Source organism: Psammomys obesus, unplaced genomic scaffold (assembly GCF_907164565.1).
Source record: "Psammomys obesus unplaced genomic scaffold, mPsaObe1.curated_primary_1811, whole genome shotgun sequence".
Lineage (NCBI taxonomy): Eukaryota > Metazoa > Chordata > Mammalia > Rodentia > Muridae > Psammomys > Psammomys obesus.
In genome coordinates this window covers 1,223,976-1,235,284 of record NW_026594143.1, presented here as the reverse complement: position 1 = coordinate 1,235,284, position 11,309 = coordinate 1,223,976, and the positions used below count along the sequence as shown (strand labels likewise).

Sequence of the window (11,309 nt, the reverse complement as noted above, 5' to 3'; positions counted from 1 at the left end):
GAACACCAAGGCCTGACATGGGTGATCCTCCAGTTCTTTGCATCCTGAGGCCATCAGGAAAAGACTACAACTCCCAGGATGCCCATCCGCCCCGCCCAAACACCCCTCCCCCAGCTAGAAAGGGAGTATCACAGAGAAGACGAGGCAACATGGCTCCCGGAGGTGGAAGGCAGAGGCTTCACCCCCTTTGAAGCGGTGAAGAATAGCAGCGGAGGGGAACGGGAAAAGAGAAGTGACTACGATTTGTCATCGCTTTTATCTTCCCAGCCTCTTCTGAGTCTGGTCAGCCTCACCTCTGCTCTCCACCCGCACCCAGTCTGTGGTCTCCTCCCCTCCCCGCCCACGTTCCCTCGCCCCTCCGGTTTGCAAACCCTTTCCCCGCCCATCCCTCCTCGCCTCTACCCCACCCCCTGCGGAGTGCGCCCGCGCCCGCCTCCAGTTTCGCGTGGGGATCGCCTACTGGCCGGCTTGCGCAGCCGCTGTTCCTTCTGCCCACGGAGGAAGCATGGGCGTCCAGGGCTTCCAAGAGTTCCTGGAGAAGCGCTGTCCCGGGGCTGTGGTGCCTGTGGATCTCCTCAAACTTGCGCGCACCGTGTCGCGCCAGCAGCAGCAGCAGCACCTGCACCGCCAGCTGCCACCAGCAGCCCTAGCGCCAGGGGCTCCACGCATCACCAGGGGCTCTGCTCCTCTGCCGCCACCGCTCCCGCCCGCTGCCTTTGGTGCTTACTCCAGGGGCACGGGGCCGACTCGGCACCATCACCCTGCTCACCATTTCCACCACCACGGCCAAGCGCCGCCAGGGCTGCATCCGCTACCGCCCCCTCCGCTGCCTGGGGCTCGGGTATTGGTAGACGCGGGCTCGGCGCTGCCGCGGCTCTATGGTGGCTACCAGACGGATTGGGTTTGTGGCGGCCAGTGGAATGCCATGCTGGGCTACTTGTCAGCGCTGTGCCAGGCTTGTGCCTATCCGGGCGGCGACGGCCTGGAGCTAGTGGTCATGTTCCCTGGGGGCCTGGGAAAGGACCGACTGGCCGAGTGGGGCCGTCGGTGCCAGGCGGAGCGACAGACGGCGCAACTGATCGTGGGACACGTGGGCAACAAGGGCACCCCTCCACCGCGGGCCTGGTTCCTGCCACCTGCCTGCCTGAGCCACTGCGTGAGGCTAGCACTCATCCGCTTCCGGGTCAAGGTGAGGGAGGGGTTAGATTTTAAATGAAATGCCCCACACCTGTTCCTTCCAGACTAAACACTTAACCATTTACTGACTTAGCTGCCACTCACTCAGTCAGCTAACCTACTGGCCACCATTTTAGCCACCCGTGCCCCCTTCATATGGCCTTCTACCAGTTCACTTACCTACATGACTATCTCTATCCATGTCATCCTAGGAACCCATTACTTACCCAATTGGCCTACCTATTGGTTTTAGCAGAACTGACTCAAAATGACTTCTTTGGTTCTTCACATTTCTATTACTACCATCTCCCTCAAACTGATACAGGTTTTTTTTCTTCATTTTCCAGTTGACATTCCCTCCTCTATATCTTTTTTTAAGCTCATGACAAATAAAACAGATAGCAGTCCAACACCTTTCTATATTTTCCCCCATTTGACCTAGTGCTGCTCCCCCCGCCCCTGATTACATTGAATCTTTCATTTCAACATGCTTTTATCTTGGCATGCCTTAGCCCAAATAAACAACCCACTGATTGGATCACTGTTCAGGAAGATGAACACTGAGTAGGGGCTTTCAAAGACTGTTGGGTTTTCAAGATGTGAGACACTGTTCCTGCCCTTGGAAGATCAAATATAGAACATTTACTTAATGGTGTAAATATGCATGGTGACTGTTTTCTGGTGCAGAGAGTACAATACCTGTATGAGTAGAAGGGTGGGGTGATAATCTGTGGGCTAAAATGGTCCAGGGAAACTTCCTGAAGAAGACAGACCTTACTTAAGGGTGAGAACGGGCTGGATTTGAATGGCTCACAGGTTTCAGAGAAGGTTGTTTAAAGTGGTTGAAGAAATGAAGCAGAGGCAAAAAGAAATAGCAAGTGTGTGCGACCCCGTGAGCTTAAATTTAAGCCCTTTCTGTGAGCAGTTGGGCCACTGCACATGGAGCTTAGGGAAAAGCTTGGCAGCATCTCTGGTTCTTGGCACCACTGCTATAACGCTGTTGCTTTCCCATACTCTTAGGTTTCAAGTTCCTCCGTGTAGAGAATAGCAAGGCTTGAGAAGTAAGGAGGTGGGCAGGAAGGAGCAAAAGAAAAGCAGTGCGGGGTTAGAGAGGAAGAAACTGCAAATCCATTTCCTAACCAGAGTTTTGGGGCATGTCCTCTCAGGATTAGGGGTTTGGGAATTCTGAAACCAAACAGGTGACAGCTGGTGGAGTAAGGAGGGACTCGTGACTGAAAGATCTGCCACGTAGAGAAGTTTGCAATGGTTGGAGAGTGTGACTAGAATCCTATTATACCAGACATGTAGGACTCAGCAGCAAATCTGTGCCTCCCCTGCATAGATTGTAGCTTTTTTTTTTTTTTAATTTGAAAAGCCCAGCAATGGGCTGGGGGTATAGCTCAGCTAGGGAGTGTCCTTACTAACCAGGAGGCCCTTGCTTCAGTCTGTTGACACCATGCATGCAAAAAATGCATTCATGAGCTAACATATCATTTAACTGTAACAAAACCCTCTGGCCTGTTTTCCTGACTGAACATTTTAAAACAGATTCATTTACAGTCATTCCTTCCACGTTGTTTGTAATGGTAGCACCAAGGCTTTAAGGGATTCCCCCCCGTTATTATTATTTTTTTTAAATCTTGCTGGCACTAGAAATGACTAGGTTAGTGGGGCAGGGTTTTCCTTTCTTTGTTTGAGGGGGGGAGGTCGGGTAGTGCTGGGGAAGTGCTTTACTGTGTACTTACACCTGGAGTGAGCCCTTCACTGTTTGAAAATGGTCTCATTGGATCTTTACAGTAACTCATGAAACAGTATTACCTCTGTTTTCCAAATGGGGAAAACCACACCCAGGAGCTTTACACACTTGCCCAGAGATAACCTAGTAATAAATAGTAGAGCTGGGATTCTGGGGTTTATGTGCATGTAGTCTGACTCCACAGCTCATGCTCGTAACAGTTTTTCAAAAATGAATCTTTCTAAAGAGGCACTGGGATCAGATTATTTCCACACTGGAAGAAGTACATCATTGGCACCTGGATTAAAACAGGTTTGGGTTATTCATTAGTTTTATTCCTTTGCCAAGTGCTTGCTGTAGGGTAAGTACTGTGCTGGTTGCAGAAAATGCGTAAATAAGTGCTCTCCAAGAGGTCAAGGTTTAATAAGGATTGAAAACACAAAATTCCAGATGTTCTGTGCTGATTGCTCATGATGAAAAAATATAGCCCCATATGCTAATTGCAGTAGGTGTGGTAACACAGTCTCTCTCTTGGCTTTTTGAGACAAGGTTTCTCTGTGTAGCCTTGGCTATCCTGGACTCACTTTGTAGTGGCCTCAAACCCACGGAGATTCCCTTGCCTCTGCCTCCCTGAGTGCTGAGATTAAAGGTGTGGGCCACCATGCTCAGGTTATGGTAATTTCTTAGTGAGATAGTAAATTTTGGGAGCACCTTTGCAGACTGGCCATGAAGTTCAAGATTACTATACATAGTGGACAAGGGTATGGGGACCTAAAACAGCTTGTTTGTGAGTTCTGAGTAGGTTATTACTTATTTATAGCCTATTTACAACTTGTTTTCCAAATATATTTTGATTGGTGGTTGGCAGGAGAGAGGAATACTGTAGGTTTGTATGGATAAATATTCTCCACCAGTCAAAATTTTTGAGAACCAATTGGAAGTGTATTTTGTCATATTTAACACAGGTTTTTGTCTGTTTGTTTTGTTTTTTGAGATAAGTTATCATGTAGTCCATTCTACCTTTGAGTTCAATGTATAGCCAAAGCTGACCTTAAATTCATCCTTATTCTCCTGCCTCCACCTCTCAAATGCTGCCATCGCAAGCATTCACCATCTTGTTCACCATGAACAAGAGTTTGTATTTGATGCAGTCTCACTTAAAAATTATCTCAGCAGTGTTCATAAGCAGTTGTGTATGCCTGTGTAATTCCAGCTACTCAGGAGTCTGAGGCAGGAGGATGGCTTGAGCCTTGGAGTTTGAGGTCAACCTGGTAATATGTGAGACACCATCTGTAAGTAAATATCCTAGCAATATATAAAAAGTGATGGCTTGGATAGATCCTAAGAGAAGACACTATAGGTGTGACTTCTAAAAAGTGTTTACTGTGATAATTATGATATCCCAGTATCCAGGGAGCCTGAGGCAGTTCTGGGGTACATAATGAGACATGTCTCAAAAAACAAAAGTTAGGAGCATGTACTCAGATAGGAGAACCTGAGTTTAGGTCCCAACACCCATATTGTGTGGCTTACTACGGTGTGTTATTCCAGCTCTGGAGATCTAACTTTCTCGTTTGGATTCTCTGAGCACACACACAAAATAAAGCAATATATATATATATATATATATATATATATATATATATATATATATATATATATATATATATATGTAAACTGTGGCTATTAGTGTAAAGTGACTTAAGACTGACTGCAGAATTGTATAAATGGTGTTGATGCTCCCTGAGTTCTCCTGGCTGTGACCGGTGACTTTTTTGGTGTGGGAGTGGTGAAGAATGTCTTGGATTGTGGTATAGGCACAAAAGGGTGTGGGCCAATAACTGCTCATTGCTTTTTCAGAACTCTGTTCTGTCTTGAAGGTGGCAGTTTTTCACATGGTTGATTTGCATATGGAGCATTTCTTTTGTTTGAATATTAGTGCTTCGGAACAAAAACTGGATCTCTATTATGCCTTGGTTTTTGTTGTTTAGTTTAAGAAGGCAGGGTGAACCTTTATTTCTAGTCTCATTTTCATTTTTAATAGAGAATATAGAAGTGGCAGGATTAAATGATTGCTAAAGTGTGCTGGGTTGTCTGTTTAGCTTTTGACAAATTTGGACTTGATAAAAATGTTTGGTGTCTATTTTTGGCATGATGTTTGTAACTTCATGTGTTATAATTATTTGCTCAGTATACCTTTGTAAGTGAAAACAACCAGTAGCAAGAAATTTTAGTAACCCCCAAGTTCCTGGCCCAGTCTCCTTCCAAGGGTCTCAGAAATAGAGTAATTGTGACTCGGGGTATGGAGGAGTGATATGCTGTGATTCAGGGGAATGGAAGCTTTATTTAATGTTAATTGTAAATGAGCAACAAGATAACCAGCATGTAAAGCCCTTCTCTTCCCATCTGGAAACTTTAGAAGGAGTCTAAATGGATTCATGAAAACGAAAATTTGCCTATGTCAAAAATCATACTGGTGTTACATGACTAACCAGACTTTGAGACATTTGACCAGATACAAGTGTCATTTGGCTTTCTTCCTTGAGGAAGGAAATGGCTGATGTGCCTCCTGATTTTTTACTAACCCTGTCATCCAGACCCTGAAAAGCCTACGGGTAGATGAAAGATGATCATAAAGTAACCACTATCACTTCTTGAGTGCCAAGTTGGCTATAAAATATTTCTTAAGCAATGTCTTGTTTCGCCCTCAAAGAGTTGCAAATTGCACATTATCACACCCCTACTTTACAAATAAATAACTGAAATGCAAAGAGGTAAAAACGGGGGTCTGGGATATAACTCAGTGTTGAATAAGGAAGATCCTGGGTTTAGTCCCCAGGCTCAAAGCCAAACCAAACCAACCAAACAAACAAAAAACAAGATTAGTGGTTTAAACATTTTTTTGGTGCTGTGGATTAGTACTTATGCAAGATAGGTACGTACTGTACCACTGGACCAAAAGCTAGGTCCAGTAATTTTCTATGAAAGCAGGATGGGTACTGGTAAGTGAATAATAAACCTATTGCTTTAGATCTCTATTGCTTATTCTTTCTGCAGAATCCCATCACATTTTTTTCTTTTTAAACATTTCTTTTGTGTAAGGTTGTGTACTTGTCTTGATTAAGTGCAAAGAAATGGTAAGAATTGTTGAGCATTGTGCCAACAATGCTGAAATCCACAGTCCTGCCAATACAAGACAAATGTGTTAGCTAATTGACAAGTGAGTCACACAGTGATGTTGAGGAATTCAGAAGTAGCAATTCCTTTCTAGGCACAAATAATTGAGGTGTGTGTGTGTTTGTGTGTGTGTGTGTGTGTGTGTGTGTGTGTTTTGAGACAGTGTCTCCTCCATATAGCTCAGGCTGGCCTTCTACTCAACTTTTTTTTCAAAGGTCTTGTTATATAGCCCTTCCTGACCTGAACTCACCAAATCTGCCTCTCCACTACTGGAAACCCAACTGTGCACCACCACATTTGGTTTATTTGGTGCTGGGGATAAAACTGAAGGCCCTATGTATTCTAGGCAAGTGCTCTACCAATTGAGCTATGTGCCCAGCCTAGGCTTCCTCTCCCCCCCACCCCCTTGCATCCTTACCCACCTCCATAATGCTGAGATTACAGGCATGCACCACCATGTCCACCTAGAATATATATATTTCTACCAAATTCCTTGGTGATTATGGTTGTGGTCAAGGTTACATTGTTTTGTTTTGCTTTGTGTGTGAGGCAGGGTCTCACTATGTAGCCTTTTCTGGCCTATGATTCAGTATGTTGACCAGGCTGGACTGTTCTAGAGATCCACCTACCTCTGCCTTAGAGTGCTAGGATAAAGGACTTGTGCCATCACGTCCAGCTCTGCATCCTTACCCACATCCTTCGTTATTTGTTTGTTTTTTTTTTTTTTGTAATAGCGATTCTGAATAGAGTGAAATGCAGTGTCATTATAGTTTTCGTTTTCCTGACAGCTAAGTATGATGGGCATTTTCCAAATATTTATTGGCCATTTGTACTTCTTTTTAGAGTTATCTGAAGTCACTTGCCTGTTTATGAACTAGATATTTGGGGAGGTAGGATGATGTTTAATTTTTTTTTTTTTTTTTTTTTAGTTTGATAATATACTCTTGGTATCATTCCCCTGTCAGATGTATGGCTGCAAAGATCATCTATTCTGTAAGATGACTCTTTACTCTGTTGTTCCCTTCTTGTTCAGAAATTTTAATTTAATGCAATATCATTTGCCAGCTCTTTCTATCCCTTCATGAATTTTGGAGACTTTGAGAAAGCCCTTGCATATATTTATATCTTGAAGTGTTTTTCCTCTTTTTTGTTCCCCTGTGGCAGTTTGAGAATGTTGGGTCTTGAGGTCTTTGATCATTTTGAGCTATTTATTTTAAATTTTTTTTTTTTTTTTTTTTTGCAGGTGAAAGATAGGGATCTAGTTTCATTCTTCTGTCTTAAGACTATCCAGCTTTTCCATCGTTTTCTTCAATGAATATTTCTAGCACTTTGTTAATAATTAAGAACCTGTAGCTATGCTGGATTTATTCCATTTCACTGGTCTGTGTATCTGTTTTTGTGCACAAACTATGCTTTATTTGTTAGTCTGTCTCTGTATTATAATGTGAAATCAGGTAATGTGATACTTCCAACGTTACTCTTACTGATCGGGATTGCTCTGACTAATCCTGGTCTTTATGAGACTATATTCATCTTAGAATTTTTTATCTATTTTCATGAAGATGCCTTTGGAATTTTTACAGGGACTATATCAAATCATATCTGTAGATTGCTTTCAGAAATATGCTATTTTTACATCTTCTGTTTACTTTCATGTGTTTCTACATGGGTTTGTTTATATGTGCCATGGCATGTGTGTGGAGGTCAGAGGACAACTCGTGTGAGTCAGCTCCATTCCTATCATGTGTATACTGAGGATCAAACTCAAATCATCAAGCTAAGCCATTTTGCTGGCCCTGTTATTTTAATTCTTAAACATTTGTTTAGTGTGTGTTAAGACCAGAGAACAACCTTCAGGATTCAGTTCTCTTCTTTCACCGTGTGAGTCATGAGAATGGAAGTGAGGTCTGGGACCTCTGAAGGAAATTCTAGTCCGTAGGCTTGGTGGTACATACTTTTACCATCAGAGTCATTTTGTAATACCACTTTTTATAGTCTTGATGCTGTCAATCCATGAGCATGAGTGGTCTTTCCATCTTCTTCAGCATTTTAAACTTTTTATTAAAGAGATCTTTCACCTCCTGGTTAGATTTATTTCTAGGTGTTTTTAAGGGCTATTCAAAATAAGATCTTTTTTTATTCTTTTCTAGAGTTCTTTCTCAAAATGTTCATTATTAATACACAGAAACATTACTGATTCTTGTATGTTGATTTTTTTTATCTTTCTACTTTAGTGAAAATGTTTACTAGATCTAAGAGTTTTATGGTGGTGTTTTTAATATCTGGATAATTTGAATTCTTCCTTTCTTATTTCATACATTTTATTTTTTTATTTTGACTTATTGCTGTGGCTAAGTCTTCAAATATTCTGGATAAGAAATAGTGGGAACACCCTTGTCTATCTAGTTTTTGATCTTAAACGAAAACTTTAAATTCTTTCCCATTTGGTATAGTTTTGGTATAGATTTTTGTATGTTCCTTTTACTGTGTTGAAGTTAGTTCCTTTTCCTAGTTTCTTACAGTTTTTTTTTATCATGAAATGATACTGAACTTTGTCAAATGCTTTTTCTGTATCTCTGTGATGACCATGCAACTTCTGTCCTATAATTATAATTTATATATATAATATATATAATGTCCTATATAATATATAATATATAGCTTATGTGCTATATTACATATTACATTAATTGGTTTGTATATGTTGTATCATTCTTGCATTCCTGGAATGAAACCTAGTTGACAGTGGTATTTTTTTTGGTGAGGGTTATTGGGGGTGAAGACAGAGTCTTACTATGTAGCTCTGGCTGTCCTAGAACTCACTACATACAACCAGACTGGCCTTGAATTCAAAGAGATCAGCTTGTTACTGCCTGCTAGTGCTAGAATTAAAACTGTGTGCCACTATGCCCAGCTTACAATGGTATATTTTTAATGTGCTGTTGAATTCAGATTGCAAGTATTTTTTGTTGAAAATTTTTGCACTGTGAGAGAGAGAGAAAAAAGAATTTTGCATCTGTGTTCATTAAGGACTTGGGTTTATAGTTTCTTTTTGATGTGTTCTTATATGGTTTTTGGCATCAGGAATTACTGACTTCATAGACTGAATTTCTTACTGTTCTTTATATTTTAGTCTGGAGACCTTTTATGTTAATTCTTCCTTAAAAGGCTGGTGGAATTGGTCTCTAAACCTGTCCAGTCTAGTGTTTTGGTATAGGAGACTCTCATAGATATGTTAAGATTATTTACATCTTTTCTTTAATTTTGATGTCATACTTATGAGTTAGGAATTTAATTGAGATTTTTTTATTTTTAGCATATATACATTTATATGTTTATTGTGTATGTATCTGGATGCATGTGTGCCATAGTGCACAGGTAGAGGTCAGAGATGAGCAGCTTTTAGTATATTCCTAAGGGTATAATTAATTTCATTTTATTCTAGGGTTTTAGAAATATTTCCTTGGTGATTTCTTCCATGATGCAGTTATCATCCTGAAATGTGTTGTTAAGCCAGGTATTACTTGGCTGAAAACCCAGCAGTTGAGAGGCTGGGCCAGCCTGGCTATATAGCAGATGCCAGGATAGCCAGTTCTACATAAGACTGTCAGTACACAAACTAGAAAATTTATTGTTCAATCTCCATGCATTTGCATAATTTCTATCATTTCTTTTGCTGTCAGTTTTATTCTGCTATATCTGATGAGATACAACAAATTATCTTGATTCTTTTGTATTTGTTAAGGACTCACTTCATGACCTCATATGCATTGTATTTTAGAGAAAATTCCATGGGCTACTAAAAAAATGTGCATTTCATAGTTATTGGATGTAATATTCTGTAGATATTTGTTTATTAAATATATTTGACCAGTGGTTCAGTCTAGCTCTGAAGGGTGTTTTTGTTTATTATTTTTATCTGGTTGACCTATTAATGAGAGTGGGGTAGTTAAGGTACCTACTATTATTCTATCTGTATTTTTTGTTCCTTTATTACTTCTTTTCTATATTGTTTTTAATTATTTTCCAGTATACCAGAGCATGACCTACTGCTGCAGAGATTTACAGAAAGGGGGGAGGGTCATATATATCTATCACACTAACTTTTCTACAAAATATTACTCGGTGTATCTTTGGTGGAAGTATGTCAGGATGTTGATTACAAGTGACACTTTCAGGTTTTTAAATTAAGAATTCCATACATGCCGGGTGGTGGTGATGCAAGCTTTTAATCCCAGCACTCAGGAGGCAGAAGCAGCCGGTTCAAGGCTAGCATGGTCTTCAGAGTGAGTTCCAGGACAATCTGTCTGTCTATCCATCGATCGATCGATCTATCAACCTAGTTATTGGGTTTTCAAGACAGGATTTCACTGTGTCTGATTTCACTGGCTGTTCTGGAACTCACTCTGTAGGCCAGGCTGGCCTTGAACTCACAGAGATCCACCTGCCTCTGCCTCTCAAGTGCTGGAATTAGAGGTGTGCACCACCACCGTCTGGCTCTCTCTCATTATTTTTAAAACCTACTGCATCCACTTAGTGCTGCCAGTATGTTCATGGGTATAGAGCCGTCTATGGGAGGGAGTATGGGTAGCCTTTGAGGGGCCACATCCCTGAAGAAAACAGACTCTTATTCCTCTTATTCCAGTGTCCATTCATTGCCAAAAGCTCCTGGTGTTTTCAAAATCTCACTTTTCTTGCTTTCATTTCTGATGCTGACTCTTTTTTTCCCAGGTCCTGAATTAATGCCTTTAAAAAATTATTCTGTTGTTATTGGTCATTTTTACAATTAGACTTTCAAATACATTATGTGACATCTTAAATATTTCTGTATTTTTGGATTTGGAAATTGGGGAATTAGGATCTTTTAGAGGAATCCCCTTGTCGTTTCACCCTCAGAGAGGGTGTGTGTTTCTGTGTTGTTCTTAGTGCACCTGTTAGAATGATATTGCTTATGGGGTGGTTTTTCTTATTTGTTTGTTTGTAGGTGCTAGTTTGGAGGTTTGTTTTCTTAAACCTCTACCTTCCTTCCACTAAACCCCCAACACTAGGTAGCAGAGAAAGAAGTTTAGTGGGGAGAGAGGATGGAGTTATCTTTGGTTACTTCCAGCTGTTTAGGGTCGTTGGGTTCTTTGGGGCAATACCAATCTTAGTCATCAGGATTTCTAGCAGTCCAGCAAACCGTCAGCCTTCTTACTCTGACTCCCCAAAGTGCTCCCCCCCC

At 41.2% G+C, this 11,309-nt stretch overlaps 1 protein-coding gene across 2 annotated transcripts in view; it reads left to right on the top strand.

Annotated features, from left to right (window-relative positions):
* The first annotated feature begins 495 nt into the window (after positions 1–495).
* Positions 496–11,309, top strand: part of Fam120c (family with sequence similarity 120C) — a 112,006-nt gene continuing 101,192 nt past the window's right edge. For both annotated transcript variants that reach the window (XM_055617916.1, XM_055617918.1), the window contains exon 1: positions 496–1,189. In XM_055617916.1, coding sequence (XP_055473891.1) covers positions 506–1,189 — 684 coding nt within the window. In that variant the 5' untranslated portion in view covers positions 496–505. The remainder of the gene's footprint in view (positions 1,190–11,309) is intronic.